Below are 18,580 nucleotides of genomic sequence, written 5' to 3' on the forward strand. Positions count from 1 at the left end.
CATTTTCCCCCTAAAAAGAAGAGGTACATATGCCGATTGATCTTTTAAATCCTGTTCATGCTGATGTAGCAAGGGGATACAATTATGTAAATCTACGTGCTTTCCTTGTTTACCATAACTGAATCAGTCAATTTGTTTTTTAATCAGATATGGTTCTTAAATTAGGATTCCTTAAATGTCTGTGGCAAATATTTTATCTAGTTTATTTTTTGTTAAAAATGTCACAATAAAGAAAATGAGCTTGCTGCCATCCTATTCCAGGAAAGAACAACTGTATCTTGAAGCCAATAGAATACATCACAATTCTAAAAGTCTTGTACATTGTATGGTATTCTTGTTGTTAGGCTTGGAAGGATTAGAATTTTATTGGTAAATGTTAGTAAATAGTAATTTCACCATACACACACAAATTGATAAAAAATTTCATTGACGATGATAGAAATTTACAGATCGGCAAAGTAAGAAACGTGTTGCTTGAGAACTTGTTAGAGTTTGATTTCTAAGGCTGTTTACTTTGTATATTTTGACATTTCCTGTTGATAGTTTGTGTTTTAATGGTTATAAAACTTTAACTTTTTGAATCGGAACATCTACTGTCATTAAATAATTGTCTGACTGTCCCCTCCCATAATTTCCTGCAACTGTGAACATTTAAATAGATTAAAATGGGAGGGGGGAATAGAAAATAGAAGAAAAGAGAGAGAATAGAAAAAATGCTTCAAACCCATACTTTTGCTCAATTATCTGTATTTAAGTAGATAAAAATAAACATCAATATTATTTGTTGAAATTGTAAAAAAATGAAAATTGAATTCTGCCAAACCTATTTAGTAGTATTATAATGTACACTAAGCTGATGTGGAAATACCCAGAGATAAATTTAACTGAGTATGATAGTTATTTGGGATAACATAGGTAAAATCATAGATATGCACATCATCTCTATTTGTCTGTGATGATGAATATAGAACTGACACATTTACACACAATTTAACCTTTGTGCCCTCATCCTTCTTTAATGCATCCATTTGAAATTTTAACATGCAGCATGGAAAGGAACAAAGGTAAATGTGTCCTTAAATGACCTAAAACTGCTGAGAATACTGTATAGGCTTTTCTTTCCCATGTTGGAAAAAGAGAATAAATAAAGTGCACGTTTTATTTTTTTCATTACCAGATGTTTTTAATATGAAGTGGTGAAGATAATCTGATACTCCATTTCTGTTGTACTGTAAGATTTTTGGGCGACAGAAGGTTGGGAATGGGGAGTATTTGTCCATAATGAATATCCACTGTTTCTTAGTCTCAGAATGAGAGATCGAGCGGAGTTCTTGGGAAAAGTGTTTTATGAGAAAAACTTGCACTCTTGAAGACTTGGGAACTTAACTACTGAAGGTCATGGGCCAAATTGTTGTATATCTAAATGCCATAGCAACTTTAGACAGACAACTTGGCTTGTATTATAGTTTCCAGTAATGAGTGAGTAGGGAATTATTTGGATGACAGGCTGATTACCTTAGGAATGGAATAATTTCCTAAATTGTGGGTCAGAACATTGACCTTTCCTTTTTTTCTCTCTCAAACAATTGGAATCTCTCCATTTACTCCCCATTCTCCTCATCATGCAAATGAGCTCAAAGTGACTGTAATTCTGCTTAATGTATTAATTTTAATTCTGAAGCTTATTATTACTTTTGTCGGAGCTGCTCTGTTGTTAAAGCTGTAACTAGCTGCATGATTTTTATTATATCTGTACTTTAAAAAAAAATTGGTCCTGAGTAACTTGGAATTATTTTTTCCTTTCATGTACTTCAGCCTTCTAAGATCACAGTGCTTGGAAAGGATAAAACAGTGATCTCATCCATTTCTGTAGTTTACAATCATTTTAGTGTTCAAGAACCATAAACTCCTCTCTTAAGCAGTGTGTATATCTTCAACATATTAGTCTAAGATTTTGGAGTTTGTAAGGGCACCCTCTCAAAATGCATCCAGATGTGTCATTAAATACCAGTGACTTCAGAAATGTGCAAGTAGTTTACTATACATATAGAGGAGGATACTTAGATGCATTTGTCAAAATCCTTTTCAGTCTTCGTGTCTGTAAGCTGTTGGCTATAAACTATAGCAGTGAAAAGTGCACCTGTGTGAGGACCATTGTTAAAAAAAAATGTTTTTGTTGAGAGAGCTGTTTTGTGACACAAATGGGGCTTCCATGGACAAAAGGCTTTAAATCCAGAAAAGTGCCTTAGCCATATGATTGACGTAAACTTTGCCCTGATTTGGATAGAAAGAGTAAAAAACCAGTTTTGTCATCTGCAGAGTCATGTGCGCTATAAAGTGATAAGTAGTTTGCATTTTTCATTAACATGATGATGGCAGACTGGAGTATAGGGAGCAAAGTGATGATATGATATGGGACTGCTGGTTACTTTAAAATAGTAAATGAAAATGTGTTTTGGAGTGTGTGCAATGTGTACTGATAGAACTCCTGTGGCTATTAAGATATTCAAAGGGCTTGATGGCTAGTATGACAGGCCTTGTCTGCACTAAAGGAAAAAGTCAGTCTAAGCTATGCAATTTGAGTTACGTGAATAGCATAACTCAAATCAACGTAGCTTAGATCTACTTACATCAGGGTCCGTATTATGCAACGTCGATGAGAGACACTATCCCGTCGACTCTCCTTACACTTCTCGATCAGGTGGCGAACAGGAGTCGATGGGAGAGTGAGCACCGGAGCGTCGATCTTCCATTAAGTGTAGACAAGCCCTTAGAGAGACTATCAGGTCTATGTCATCTATTCCAATCTGCCCTGGGTTGATAGTAACGAAAGATACTACAATTCAGTTATCTATGTCAAATGAGTTTAATCTCAGCCAGAGCTTAATGGGAAAGTGTCCTTATTACCAAAAGCTGCATCAAATTGGCACAGAATTATACCCTTGGCAAAGAGTCTGGTGACTGCCTGGGCATGGAGTCTGAACTATCCCTTTCATTGAAGGGTCCCATCAGGTCATATTTACTGCTTTGTAGCTGGGAAGTGCCCAGCCTGTACCTGAGGAGATATATTAAAATAGCAAGGTGCAATTATAAAAATTTGCTCAAAGTCATTTGAATGATGTATTGATTATTTCAACCACTCTCACTTCGTTAACAATGATTAACCTTTTTTTTTTTTTTGCATCCAGAGTCCACTAAAATCCAAAGTAATTTTTCTGTCAGCTCATAGTTTTGCTGAAGGGATTTGAAACAGTTAAATTTCTAATGACCTGCTTTATTTTTTTTTGTCCCTAACCATTTATTTGTGTTTGAGACAGAGAATGAGAGAGAGAGAGAATTACCAGGAGATTCACAATTGCATTAAGTGCACAATATATATGTGACAGTACACAGCTGAAGTGGAAAAGTAACACAGGGATATGAACAAGCCATTGTTATCCTATTGGCAAGAAATCAAGCCAGTATTTGGTGTAATAAAGGTGTAATTTATATTTGTAAATAAATAGCAGTGGACATGCAGAGGGATCAGTCTACATTCGGAGTCTGCTGTGGCATCATTCTATATCAGTTAAAATTTAAGATGTTTGGTGGTGCTAGGTCATATTTTCTCTCAAAAGTCATTTTGTATTGATATTTCAGTTCAGTGCCAACGTCATGTGACTGGGGTTATTTTTGTTCTTTTCCATGTTGTGGGTATTAGGTCTGCTGAGACTCATCTTTCTTTGAACCAATGCTGGGGTTATGGGATTTGGGCTATAATTTCTTCTATATCTTGTATTTAATGTATTTTTGTCTAGTCACATCTTAATTAACTGATCCCCACCTTCAATAACAAAAACACAGCAGTTAAGTATTATAGCCTTAAATGTCAGGGGATTGAACCACCCAATTAAAAGAAAAAAGGATGTTGAATCAATTGAAAATAGTGCACTGCTTCCCAGCCCTGCTCCAAGAAACACACCTACCACCTAAAAAGCATTAAAAACTCCTTTTCACACAAAAACTGATGCTAAAAAAGGAGCATTGCATTTTCCATTCACAAAAACATTCCCTTCCAGTTACTCATCTAATTGGATTATTCAGTCAGCAGAATATTGGTATCATGAGAGATTGCAGTTAGAATTTAGTCCTAAATATTTATGCACCAAATAAAGATCCTTTATTTTCTAAAGCAACAGTTAATTTAGCCAAAAATAAATATGTCACCACTGTTCTGGGTATGGGATTTTAATTGGACACTGAATTTTGAAAAAGACAAATCACTGCATAGTTCCATATGGTAAATGCTGAAAAACATTTAACAACCTAACGAAGTATAGATTGGTATAACAGATCTTTGGAAGTTCTCCCTACAAAATCAGGGACTCTCTTCTCTGTTGCTTTATTCCAACACAGGCCTTTTCCCTGTTTCTAAAGCAGACATAGTGGGAACCTTATCCTTTCTGTCACTTTTTGCTATCCTCTTATCCCTGCAAGCAATTCTTACACCTTATACAAAATCATAGGGACTTAATAGCTCATTCCTAGAAGATAAGACCTAGAATAATTTGAACAACTTACCCAACCATGCAGAACAAGAAAGGCCAGGTTTTTAGGAGTATCTGCAGTTGCAACTGCACCTTAACACTACTTCTGACTGGGAAAACATGACAGTCAATGTTGAAGCAAAGACTTGGAAGAGAAACAGGAAGTACTAATGGACAGGTTGCTGTAAATTATGCAGAAATAGGTTCATCACTTAAAGGAGAATGAGAATTTAAATATTCAGAGTTTTAAAACTGATCTTAAAATTGGCTTATGATATAAAATCTTGTGTAAGAATTTTTATCCCAAGATGTAAGAGCCCTGATCAAAATGTAAAAGAACTAACAACTATATATATTAAAAGCCAAACAATGTTTTTTCTTTCCCCAAAATCCAGAGATAGAACCATAGCCATGTAGGTGGTCCTGCCCACAGACTCCTTCCCTTCATTCTGTCTGTAATTCTCTGTGTCAACCGTTAAGGGAATTAATACAATATCATACCTTCCTGGTAAAGATTTAGGTTCCATCTTAAAAATCTTATATTTGAAAAGTATTTATTTCTAGTTCAAATTATGCTAAATTATGCAATTCTAATTTATCCCACATGAAATGAAGGTGGCAGATTTTAAAAAAATGCAATTATTGCATTTTGTATTTCAATATATTTATAGCTTATAGAATGGAATTCATACGAATAGAAAGGATAGAACTTCATATTTCTGAAAGTACGGTGGTTGGTTTCTGCCATAGTGACTATTATTTTTCCATCTGTGGTGATACATAAAATCGGAATCTTAATCCCACACCACTCTAATGCTTTTCAGTTTTCTGTGTGTACTCCATAGAGAAAGTATACAAAGAGATGGAATTTTCTTATTACATGATGTTTGAATAAAACCCCTGCTGGTAATTATTTACAGGGAATATTGCTATATCTTCTGTTCCCCGTAGCAATGTAAACAAAAAGATGGAGGTAAAAATACTCCTCAAGGACATCTCTAGATCCATAGAATGTTTGATATCGTACATTTTGATACTCAGTTAATTGATTACATTTCATTTGTGTTGAGCATATCTTTACATAAAGCGGGCAAGGTCATGCAATCTTATCTATTTCTAACTCTACTGAACATAGGTACATCAAAAGTTTTTAGTGCCTTAAGTCTACAAACTGGCCGTGAGCTTGCTGCAACTTTGGGGTTAAACTATGAAGCCTGTTCTAGAAAAGTTAAGCAAATTTATTCAATGAATGGTGACTTTTTTAATTGAGAAAATAATAAAGAACATTTAGCTCTATTAGTTTTTAGATAGGTGCAAGGAAATTCTGCAAGTTTTAACTCAAAGTTTTTCTGAATTCTTTCACCCTGGACAGTAGATGGTACTATGAGTTCCATCTCCTAAACTAGTGGATTTCCCAAAATCTTCAGAGGCCTTGGATCCAGGATTCCCCTCATATGTTCTCTCTCTCTCTCTGTCTAATATGCATGCATGCACATACACAAACTTTCCCTCTCTAGTTCTGTGATAGTTCATCTCATACAGGAACCAGACAATCATGATATCTACTGCTGCCCTAAAGAGTGTGGATTCCAACCTGCAGAGAGGGAAACTATATAAGTCTGCATTAACTTACCCACAAAAGACCCACAGGTTTGGTGATGGGATAGTTCCATGGATAGTATTCTGAACTCCATGGACAGACTTCTGCAATAAAGAAGAGAATGCTGCTGAGGGGCAGTATGCCTGCCTTCTACTCTCTCCCCAGGCTGGGGTTCACTAGAACCTCCCTCCCGCTGTTGGTGGTAGTGAAGGATACAATATGGCCCAGATGATTAATGATGTCAACGCATTCCATGAAAAATAATATCTTACTAGTTTAATACCATAAGTGAAGTTATAGAAATGTGTAACTTCCCCAAGCCAGATATTAAATTAATGTCTATTTAAGAATAGAGCTCTTTAATTTCATACACATTACACCTTAATGTTGAGTTTTCATTTTACAAGATGAGTATCTTGTATTCGGTTTAATGATACTGAGTAGGATAACTATTATTATCATTTAAATGTATTGTTGAAGACTTGAACATACATTTATTTGTATAATTCAGCCTTGGTTGTTGTTGCAGCCTTGACTACTTTTTGGTTTAAAAGGTCAATGCTTGTCATACATCTCATCACAAACAAGGACAGAGTTCTTTGCAATTTGCACTAAGAGCTGTTGCTAGGTTTATTTGATGGCTTCAAAGAATTATTATAATTATACTTTTCTTTGCAGTACCCTGTTTGTACAGGTGTTAATATGTTTTTGTGCTGTGTTCCAAGTGCATGGTTTGTGTTGCAAGACATAACATTTTTTCACCATGGAGGTTTTCCTTTATTCTTGGTGTGTATTTTTGTAGTAACATAAATTATGTGCATATGTGTTATGTTTTTGGGGCTGAAATTAAACTGACAAATCCTAACATACAGATTTCCTTTAGAAGATACATTTTACCTGTAAACTAAATTTTAGTATTGTGGCAACACTTTTAAATATGTTTTTCTCAATTAATCATTTACAAAGAGAAGACTTTATGTGTAGATTTGAAGTTATCTTATCAAGTTAAGTAAAAGGAGCAAATTTGGTAGATCTTTGTTGTGACATCACATCAATGATATATAAGGCTTTCATTAACCATTTCTTTTCATACTTTGGATGCCTAAATTCAGACCTGAATCCATTCTATAACCAACATTTACAAATGGACAGATCTAAAGGCAATCGCTGAGGGTATGTCGACATTTCAATTAGACACCCACAGCTGTCCCCTGCCAACAAACTTGGGCTCACAGGGCCCAAGTTAAGGGGCAGTTTAATTGGAGTGTAGACATTTGGGCTTGGGCTGCAACCTAAGCTGTGGGATCCTCCCACCTTGCAGGGTCTTAGAGCCCAGGCCGAGCATGTACACTGCCTGAGCCCTGGAGCCTGGCCAACTGCAGGACTTTAATTACCATGTAGACATACCATTAGGCAAATAAATAACTGGCCTGCTTCTCAGATGCATTGAGCAAAATTGACTCCATATGACTTTAATAGGAGTTGCAAGTGCTTGTCTCTTCTAAAAGTCAGGTAAGTTGATTTAGGTGCCTTCCTTAAGATACCTCAGCTTGAAAATGTTGACCATAGAGTGCAATTTTCAACCTTGGGTGACTATGAATCCATGCATAGACCACTCAGAAACTGTTCATGGGCCTGATCCTTTAATACCCCACATACCTTCACCCATACAAAGACACACTTTAGAGTCTTAAACTGATATTAAGGTGTCTAATGCAGATTTAAGTGCCTAACTTTAAACACCCACTTTTGACAGCTGGTACCATAACCTATGAACATTTCTAAAGTATCTATCATTTTAGTAATGTTTCCATGGTTACTTTGTTTATATTAATGTGTGTTTGTGCGCGCATGCACATGTATTACTGTATACACCAAACAGTTTTACCAACCCCATGCATTCAAAAATAATGAATCGGGTCCCCAGAAATCATGAGATTGGCTTAAAATCATGATTTTTTAAAAAATAAACATGAGTAATAAATATGCGGGGAAAAGGTTATTTGCCTTCTGGTTATTGAATGTTTATGATACTATTGCTCAATTTCAAGCTTTTCTTTTTAATCATCTTGTAACCAGAATGGCTAGACTCTTACTCTTTTTTATTAAATGAACGTTGAAATTCTCATATAATCATTTGCCTCCATAATATGGGGCATTAAGTAAAATGCAGAATATCACAAGATTGACACTAAAGTCAGGAGAATTGGCAAAATTGCACGGTAGAAGAAGTGAAATGCTCTTCTCTTCTTTTACGTCTGTCAAGTGTTGTAAGAAAATTTGTCTGTGTGAATTATTATATATGTATATTCAGTAGAGTTTGTTTATCTCAGTGAGTTCCCTGTTTATGACACTGTGAGTTTATTGCCATATCATCACACATTTTTTAAGGGTTTTTTTTGTTATAAATATTTGTATTGAGGCTTTTCGAGAGTAAATCTATCCCTAAAGTAGGCACCATTATTGTATCATGGGCTCTCTTTCATAAGCTTTCCTGTACCAGTCATTTCCGTTTTATACTTTCAAACTGATTCTCGTACACTATAATCTTCTACTAACAAGTAAAACAGTTGTTCTCCAAATTTTATGTCAGATTTTGAGCTGCTGCTGATGTTCCATCTGATGCTTATCATTGTTCAAAACTGAGGTTCTAACAACTGTAGACCTGTCTCATGTTTTATGTTTTACTGGCTACTTTCAAGTACCTGAATTTATATTAAAACAACGGAGCAGCTTAAGTCAGGAATTACAACTCTCTGTTTTAACATTTGCCTTCAAAATGTGAGGAGCTTTTGAAAAACCTTTTATCTTTCAGATGTGTCAGCCACTACTGCGTATGTCTGTTGCAAAAATTATAATGGCAGAAAACAAAAGAGATAGAGGAAAAGCAAGAAGTGGCTGAGCATAACTCATGCACCAACACAGCTAATAATTTTTTAGAGAAAAGCTAAAAAAAATGAGTTTTTTTTAATAAATAGCTCTCACCATCGCCTGCACACAATGTTGTTTGCTCTATTGGCAACATATGGAAGAATCTGAAATATGTTCATACTGGAGTCTTGTAATGCTCCGTAGTATCAAAACAATAGCCCATTTTCACCTTAACTCAATGTAATGCTTAATAATTTCAATGCCATAATTAGATCCCGGCTGTAGTGGTATTTGACATCCTTGCCATGAGGTATAGATTGCCCTAGTCTCTCCACAAGATTTACTAGCATTTTCTGTGGAAGGATTCTATCCACTTGATGAATGGACCATATCCAAGCAGAGAGAAGTGGTATTTTGAATGGTACATTGTAGATAAGTTCAGTGTATGTACTTATTTCATAAGGAAGATAGAGACTTCAAGTTATGCTGCTAAAGAACAGGGTATATCTACACAGGCATAAAAAACTCACGACTGGCCCAGGTCAAATGATTTGGGCTCTGGGACTGAAAAACTGCTGTGTAGATGTTCAGGCTTAAACTGGAGCCTGAGCTCTGGGATCCTGCAAGCCCAAGTCAGCTGACCCAGGCCAGTGGTGGCTGTGCTGCGGAGCTTTTATCCCCGTGTAGATGTCCCTTAAGAATCAGCGTTTCAGAGGTGCTTAGCATCTGCTGCTCTTATAAGGGCTTAGTGCCTCTGAAAATCTGTCTTTAAATAAATAATCCATCGTTCTTTATTTTACAGTCTCTACTTGCAGACACCACCACTTCCAGTTAAGGATTGTGGGTTAGAGTAGTCCAACAGTCAGTCTGCCTGTCAGATTAACAACAACTTTCCCAGCTCTGTGATCATCAATGACCTCAAATTCACCAATGTAACCATGCTTCATCATCACAGTTAAAAACCGCATGATTACTTTAGAGCACGGTCTAATGAGAACTTGACGTTTTCCACTTCTCTGCATTGTTGATGCTCTTAAGGGCATCAGCCAGAATATTCATGCGCACCATGATGCCGGTGCCGCAAGATGGCAGAAAATTCCACGATTCCTGCCCTTCACTCCCATTCCCTTACCTGCCCTCCCCATCCCTGACACAATTCCCCCACCTTTGTACAGGACAGTGCATCCCAGTAGGGGAGGCAGCAAGTAGTGAGCAGGCGCAAGAGGCGACTGTAACCTCTTTCACACCAGAAAGCAATTCGCCCTGTGCACAGGGACTCTTCAAACAATGTGCATTCACTTTGCTCTGTCTGTAGCTGACTGGAGAATCCAGCCCTACATGTGCACATGACTGCATTACATAGTAAGAAGCAGGGTTTGCTCTCATTTGAGCTAGTTAATGGTATGCAAATGTTAAGGCCAGACTGTGATATCCTTACTGATGTGGGGTCAGATCCTCAGCTGGTATAAATAGCCATAGCGTCAGAGACAGGATATTGATTTACACCAGCTGAGGATCTGGTCCACTGATTTCACATGGAGTTAGGTATTCCTTCATATTAGAGCGAATCACAGTTTGACCTTTAGTATTTATCAGATAACTTTTCAAAAATAGAGGGTTCGATTAAAATATAGCCTATAACAGATGACATTGTGTTAAAGGTCAGAATTTAATGCAGTTATGGAAAGACCAATTTGAACATTTGAATTTGAATATTTTAAAGTACATGTGTGGATATATAACAGTAATTTAATTAATTGCTCCTATCTAGATATTTTTGTGCTTTGCTTAATTTTTTTTTTAACTTTTCATATCCTAGCAAAACTCCAAGACATACTCACAGAGTGGCAGACACTCTGTATCTGTAGAAGTTCAGATGCAGCGGCAACGACAAGAAGAAAGAGAAAGTTTCCAACAAGCTCAGCGCCAGTATAGTTCATTACCCAGGTATAGTAACTGTCTAAAACTATTTGGTATATGTGAGCCTGGAGTTAATTTCATTTGTGGAAGGAAAATGCTGTGTTTAGTGCATGCACTTCGTTTAACAGAAATATAAGGAGTAATGCAAGGATTGCCAATTTTCTAACTGCACAAAACCAACCCCCTTGCCCTGCTCCTTCTCCAAGGCCTCACTCCTGCTCACTCCATCCCCTCTCCCCCTTTGCTCACTCTCTCCCACCTTCACTTTCACCAGGCTGGGGCAGAGGGTTGGGGTGTAGGAGGGGATGAGGGTTCTTACTGGGGGTTCTGGGGTGAGGCCACAAATGAAGGGTTCAGGGTGTGGGAGGGGGATCTGAGCTGGGGTTGAGGGGTTCGGAGTATGGGAGTGGACTCAGGGCTGGGCCAGGAGGGTGGGGTGCAGGAGGAGGTATAGGCTCCAGCTGGGGATGTGGGCTCTGGGGTGGAGCCGGAGATGAGGAGTTTGGTGTGCAGGTGAGGGTTCTGACCTGAGGCAGGGGATTGGGGTGCAGAAGGGGAATCTGAGAGCAGACTCCTGCCGGGCTGCGCTTACCTCAAGCAGCTCCTGGAAGCGGTTGACAAGTCCGGCTCCTAAACAATAGGGAGGCCAAGGGGATCTGTGTGCTGCCCATGCCTGCAAGCACCGCCCCTGCAGGTCCCATTGGCTGTGGTTCCCAGCCAATGGGAGCTGCAGAGTCAGCACTGAGAGCCCCCGTGGCCACCCCTGCACCTAGGAGCCAGACATGCCAGCCACTTCTGGGAGGCGGGGAGCCTGTGTTAGTCTCGCTGCACCACCCACTGGACTTTTAGCGGCTGACCGGAGTATTTTTGACTGGATGTTCTGGTTGAAAACCGGATATCTGGCAACCCTAAGTAATACTTGCAATGAGGAAGAGACATCATATTCCATAAGTGGTAGCATATAGTGGCTGTTTATTTCTTAGGATTACTTCAAAGTTGACTGCAGTGGGAGCTGAGGGTACTCAGCACCTTGTAGAATCAGCACTTTAAAGCATGGATCCTTGTGGGACACTATCTAGTATCACTTTCCATCTCTAGAAAAGAATCTCTTGAGTATGAAATAGATCAAAGAAGAGAAGCAAACTGAGGGGTGTTTGCACCCTTTTTGTATGTCATATTTTTTGTGTTGCTTAAATTCTTACCAAACAAAAAATCAGTCTTGTGATATTGCTATACAGACGTATATTTAAAAAAACCAAGAAATCAAACAAAAGAACATGGAGACAACCATGAAACACTATGCAAAATTGAGCCACGTCCAAGTTTCTGGCGTATGGGTTTCTTCAAACTTACTGGATCATTAACATTGGAATGCTGACAATTAATATCCTTTAGTCTAAACAAATCTGTACTTTTAAAAAGTTCACAGGCCAAGGAACTGCTTAGAGTTAATTTTTTTAAAAAGCCAAATATGAAGTAAAATGAATGGTCAGAATTTTACCCAGTTTGTAGTGTAGGTTACGTAAGAATGGCTACACTTGAACACTGTATGGTGAATGTAGATAGTTTTTAGAATTCTCAAACATTAATTGGGGAAATCTGTGACAGGAACTGAGGTAGAATTGAGCTTCCTTTTGCTAGGGGTACTTTAAGCTTGAAAACTTCCTTGATTTGGGCGTGCCTTACATATTATGATGTTGCCCTTGCTTTGCTCTCTCTCTATAGATTTTTGTGGAGCAGGTAATGGTTATATATACATCTCAACACCAGGAATTGCTGAAGCCTTGCAAAAGAGGCGGTTTCACTATTTTATTATGCAGCAGCTGTAAACATTTCATAGTTAAAGGGGACGTTAGCTTAATAATTAAGTCCCTAATTTTGAACCCCAAATCATATCTCTTGAGTTTTCATATGCCACAGCTCATCTTAGAGTAGAATTTTTCTGAGACATTTGGAAGAAAATGAAAAAAGGAGATTAAAAGTTATGGTGTTCTGGTTTTTATGGGTTTTTTAAGGAAACTTTTCAAAATGGCAGCTATATTATTGCTTTTCCCCTGTACCTCTTGCTATCTGTAGAGTGGATTATATCTCAACCTCAAATGAGTTTTTCTGAGGAGAAGTACAGTAGAACCTCAGAGTTACAAACACATCAGGAATGGAGATTGTTCGTAACTCTGAAATGTTTGTAACTGAACAAAACATTATAGTTCTTTCAAAATTTTACAACTTAACATTCACTAAATACAGTTTTGAAACTTTACTATGCAGAAGAAAAATCCTGCTTTCCCTTAATTTTTGTAGGAGTTAAGTTTAACACAATACTATATTTGCTTTTTTTTATCTCTGCTGCTGATGATTGTGTACTTGAGGTGTGGGTTGACTGGTCAGTTCGTAACTCTGGTGTTCTTAACTCTGAGGTTGTGCGGTATGTTTTCGGCATTTTAGTGTGTCTTTCAGAGAATGAGGTAATTAAAAAAGGTAAATAAATATAAAAGGGTTCTGATTGTGTGTAATACTCCAAACTAACTTTGGCACAGAGTGGCTTAATTAGGGGATCATGACAGCGTGGGTATGAAGAGATGGCACAGGAAGGCTCTCTATCTAGTCTTGTTATACTAGGATTTTTCAGACTTTATAATTCTCAAAGGGTGCTGCTCCACCAGCGGACTGTCGTGATATAAATAAGGCTCAGACAGGTTCAGGAGTTAGATGACATGGAGGTAAAAACACCAAACCCTGTATAAATAATAATATTAAGAGCTTGTTTGAACAAACTGGAGTCCGTTTCAGGCTCATTAGCTCTGTTAAAGCATAGATCACCTAGGAAAATGTGAATCCTACATTTTGAACCTGTGTTTTGGGTTTTGTTGTCACTGTAGTGTCGAAAAGCCAGAGAACGGCTGTAATGCAAAGTTCCAAATGCAGAAATTCATATTTTTAGAGATAAATTTCATTGACCACAAATTTGGAAAATAACCATAGGAAACAGAGAAGTTTATGGGTAAGAGTGTAAGAGAGATGTACTGAATCTATTGATTAGTGTGAAAAATTACAAGTAAATGAATAAGAATGCTTATTAATATGCAGTTGATGAGTGTTTAATTACGGGGTTCATATCATCCTGCACATGGTTACAAACAGAAGTGTTTATTCTCAGCTCAAGGTAAAGAGAATTGTTAGAGAATGGTGCTGCTGAAGTTCAGAGGTTCAAAAAGTTATCAGTAATAAAACAATAAAATGGGATATTAGCTTTTCTGTCATCAGAGATTTTTAACTAACCTAGGAAGAAATCTCACTATCACTAATATCATTTGGATCCCAAATTCGTTGATAGAGTTACAGTTTTATGATTAACACCGATGCACTGCTTTTAGTCTTTTATTCTGGTTACTTTCCATCTTGCGTAACTTCAAGCAGCCTAATTTTTTATCTTTTAAGTTAAAATGCTAAGTACTTTAGGCAAATAAAAAACTCTTCAATCATATTTCTTAAAAGACAACACAAATGGTCCAGCTAATTTTTAACTAGTACCAGAAAACAGTAATTAAATGGAGTCTATTCAATTAGTCATTACCATTTCCCCTCTGAAACAGTTCTAAGTAATGTTTGACTCCAAGCTAATCTTTCATATTGAAAAGTTATCTTGTCATATTTCAGAAACTTTGGAAGTTTTGTACCCTAAGGGTCATTCAGTTTGCGAGTGTGCAAGTAAGCAATAGAGCCGTGGCCCAGAGATCTTTTTTTGTAAAGAAAGGCATGCGAACATCAACAACAATAATAATAGATTTATATGGAATAGTAAACGTTTTCATCCAGTGATCCCAAAGTACATTACAAATGGGAATAAGCATAATCATCTCCAAGTTACACATGTGGAAAGGGAAGCACAGAGGTAAGTTTCTTGCCACGTTAAGCCTGTGGTGGGAAGACTCCCCTCGTCTCCATCTTCCAGCTGCATATTCAATCCACTGAGCCAAAACTGAGCCTTGTTTTTATTCTATGTGCTGACATGAAAAACTGAGCTATATATACAGCAGTTAAATGACATTCTTATAGATTAATTCAGCAATATATTTTGTTTTACTGCTTGATTCTCTTACACTAATTTTAATCTCCAAGTGGGTATCTCTCTTATTCCAGCACAAAATTGTTTTACTTTATCATACCCAATCTTATTTTAAATTCATAAAAGCATCTAGTGACTTGATAGTAAATTAAAGATATTTCAAAACAATAATGTTTCCTTGAAATAACGTGGTGATTTATTGCAAAAAAGCAATAAGAATTTGTAATTCCTATATGCATTTGATTTATTTATCTACCCTGTGGAGTCAGAAAATGAGCAAAATAGGTTATCCCTGCCATTCCTTTCATGAAAGATATAGCATGCTGGGAAACAGTTCTGATAATACAAAACTCCCTAACTTTGGATTCTGGAGGGAAAAAACCTCATTGCTACTGTGCATCAATGAAGAGTTTTGTCAGCAGACTTGTACAGCTTTAAAGTAGATATTTAAAAGGATCAACCTGTTGCCTTTTTAATCAAGTAGGAGTCTAGATTTTTTTCATAACTGATTTATCATTCATTACATGTGCTTGCTGCTATCTGGTTTCTCTGGCATTGTGGTGATTTTTTTTAGACTGTTTTATTGGTTTACAGTTCAATTATAACATTTTAAAGATTCTAATTATGATTGTTGTACTGGCTGCCAAATTCCATTCCCCTGCTGCAGTGCTTTGGAAATATATCTAAAATGCAAAAGAGACAACGTGGCCACTTTAGGGGGAAAGAGAAGAACACTTATCAAGACGTCTACTAGCTGCAAGGCTGACATCAGCTGAGAGTCCCATCTGGGGGGAAAATCTACTTTATGAAAAAGTTGGATCCCCATTCTTCAAATGATTATTGTTTAAACATTAAGAGGGTCCTGCAGATTTCTTTAAAAACATTTTTCCGTTCTTATTTTCAGGCAGAGCAGAAAAAATGCAAGTTCCGTATCTCAAGATTCCTGGGAACAGAGCTACTCTCCTGGTGAAGGGTTCCAGACTGCAAAGGAAAACCCCAGGTATTCCAGCTACCAAGGATCAAGAAATGGCTACATGGGAGGACATGGCTTCAATGCCAGGGTAATGCTGGAAACACAGGAACTGCTCCGTCAAGAACAGAGACGGAAAGAGCAACAACTGAAAAAAAAGACATCTTCTGAAGGGCCTAACAACTATGACTCATATAAGAAAATTCAGGACCCTAATTATGTCCCTCCAAAAGGTCCTTTCAGGCAAGATGTACCACCTTCACCGTCTCAGGTAGCCAGGCTGAACAGATTACAAACTCCAGAAAAGGGAAGGCCATTTTATTCTTGAGTTGAAGAAAAAGATGATCAACATATCATGCAATAAGGAACATTTTCATATAAAGACTTGTATTTCAAAAACTGTTTAAACTGATGGTACCATGGAATATATCTGTTGTCTGTTTCAGTGCCTTTAGCAATATGGGCAAAGAATTGATAGACCTTATGTCTTTGCCATTCTGTCCCAAGTGTTATATTCATGGAAGGATTTTCCACCATTTGACAATCATACTATAGGTAAGCAGCGTTTTGGTTACCAAGTGTCCTGGCCCAGTCCAGTAGCTGTCGATGGCTTATTATTAGGATTTACTCTAACGTGTTCTACTTTGCAGTGAGTTATTGCACGAACATACAGCATTGTGGCATAAATTAAAGAATCTGAAATTGAAGAAGGCATTGACACATCTTTATTATTTCTCTCGGGGTGGGGGCTGAGTTACACATCATTCTTGAGTGGATAGGGCTTAAGTTCACTCAAGATCAAAGTTCTAAGATGTTTTACGGTGGAGTCATTTACAGTCTGTTGATCAATATTTAATTGTCTATATGCTAAAAAACTGCTTTTTTCCTCTGATGCACACATTCTCTTTCTCTGAGCTCATATCAAAAGTCTTTATCCTGATTCGTATGCAAAATAATATTACGGCTTTCAGTTATCCTGGGAATCCTTTTACAATGTCTTATATCTTAACATGTAGTACTTTACCAGTGAAATAACTAAAGAGAGAGTATTGTATTTATAAATAAAATCTCAGTCCAGACTATGACAGATATATTTGTTCTTTCATGAAATATGAGGAATTGTGGAAAAACATAAGGCTAGATTGTGGTTTGTTTTCCTTAAAAATGTATGAAGTCGTGAAAATTGTACCCAAGAAAAGAATTAGGAAGAATTACCCCACAGTCATCCTATATATGATTATAATTCACTTGTCTTTATTGTGGCATGGTTGGGAGGAGGGCATAGAGCAAGACAAAATAAAATCAGACCTTCTTTTTGGATCAGAAAGCTAAAAAAACAAAAGAACTTAAAAAAACCCAGAAAACAAACAACCCCATCCCCAAACTCTTCTTTCTGTAATTTGTAAGGTTTTGTGGGTGATCACCTTGTGATTCTACATACTATACCTTTGCATTGTGCTACCACGTTAAAAAGAAACTCTAAAATGTATGAATAAGAGATAAATGGAGAAAATCTGTTACACGTCATCCTGAAAACATGTTAGTATCCAAAAATAACTGAAATAAGATTGCTCTGGCAGTGATATTTCAATGTGCATATGGGATATGAGAATTTCTTTTGCAGCAGCTGTTTTTATGTTTGTTGGTCTGAACTTCATGTATGGTAAAAATATAGCTGGGTTGCTAAAGTGCCTGCAAATCCTCATGTGAAAAGGCTTGAGATTAAGTCTCAACATATCATGCTTAAAAAAAAGAAAGAAAGAAAAAAGAAAAATCTTATACTGTGTGATTTAAAATATGACTTTTTTTTTTTACTGGCACATTTTATTTTTGCATCAACCAGTTTTTTGGAATATATGTGAAATTTCAGCACATGTATCTGTCTTTATGCCTGTTTGTTAATGTTTTTTGTTGTTAATAATGTACTCCAGCGTTTAAAAATTGTTACTAATGTAAGCACAGTGACATTGGATGACAATGGCTCTTTTGCGCAGAGTTTACAAAACTGCGTAAAACAGCTTTCCCTGTACATATGAAATTTAGAATAAAAGGCTGTTTCCATTCTGGTCTTAGCATTGCCTGTTCTATTCCTTAGTATTGCCTATGGAACCTTATGAAAACTGCAGCAGTCATTACCTTTAAAAATATTTAACAGATGCTATTTCATTATATTCCTAATGGTTTATGTCTGTCTGTCTGTGAGTGCTTATAAATATAGACAAAAAATAAAATAATTATAACCCATCTGAGCACCTAAAGACCCTCTCAGAAAAAAATGCACTGAAATCTCTAAAGATATTTTTAGAGCAGACCTGTGACATTGAAATGCTACTTTCTTAAGACCAAATTCTGTGGCCGTCCTCAAAGGCCGTTTCTCTCTACACATCTCCATTGGAGGTAGAGACATGATGGGCAAAGCTGTAGCCAGTGGATCCATGATTTACATAGATCCATTGGCCCAAATCCCTTGCTAAGCCAGAGTGCAGGGGTGTTTACAGAATGTCTCCACTAGTGCTCCACAGTCAAAATACATCAGATTCTGTCCCCAGCAAGCTAGCATGAAGAACCCCTCTTCAAAGACTGTTTGCTCAAGCTTTGCTCAGGATTAAGCTTTTGGGCCTTAAAGA

At 37.1% G+C, this 18,580-nt stretch overlaps 1 protein-coding gene and 1 long non-coding RNA gene across 11 annotated transcripts in view; both read left to right on the plus strand.

The window, feature by feature from the left end:
• The window catches only part of PARD3 (par-3 family cell polarity regulator), a 648,004-nt gene extending 629,979 nt beyond the window's left edge, over positions 1-18,025 (plus strand). For all 10 annotated transcript variants that reach the window (XM_030550179.1, XM_030550184.1, XM_030550177.1 and 7 more), the window contains 2 exons: positions 10,817-10,944; positions 15,888-18,025. In XM_030550179.1, coding sequence (XP_030406039.1) covers positions 10,817-10,944; positions 15,888-16,281 — 522 coding nt within the window. In that variant the 3' untranslated portion in view covers positions 16,282-18,025. The remainder of the gene's footprint in view (positions 1-10,816; positions 10,945-15,887) is intronic.
• On the plus strand, positions 2,090-10,102 carry LOC115645484. Its single transcript, XR_003998756.1, has 3 exons — positions 2,090-2,100; positions 2,462-2,464; positions 9,860-10,102. It is a non-coding gene; the product is annotated as an uncharacterized LOC115645484 (long non-coding RNA).
• Positions 18,026-18,580: the final 555 nt, after the last annotated feature.

Source organism: Gopherus evgoodei, chromosome 2, assembly GCF_007399415.2.
Source record: "Gopherus evgoodei ecotype Sinaloan lineage chromosome 2, rGopEvg1_v1.p, whole genome shotgun sequence".
NCBI classification, from domain to species: Eukaryota; Metazoa; Chordata; order Testudines; family Testudinidae; genus Gopherus; species Gopherus evgoodei.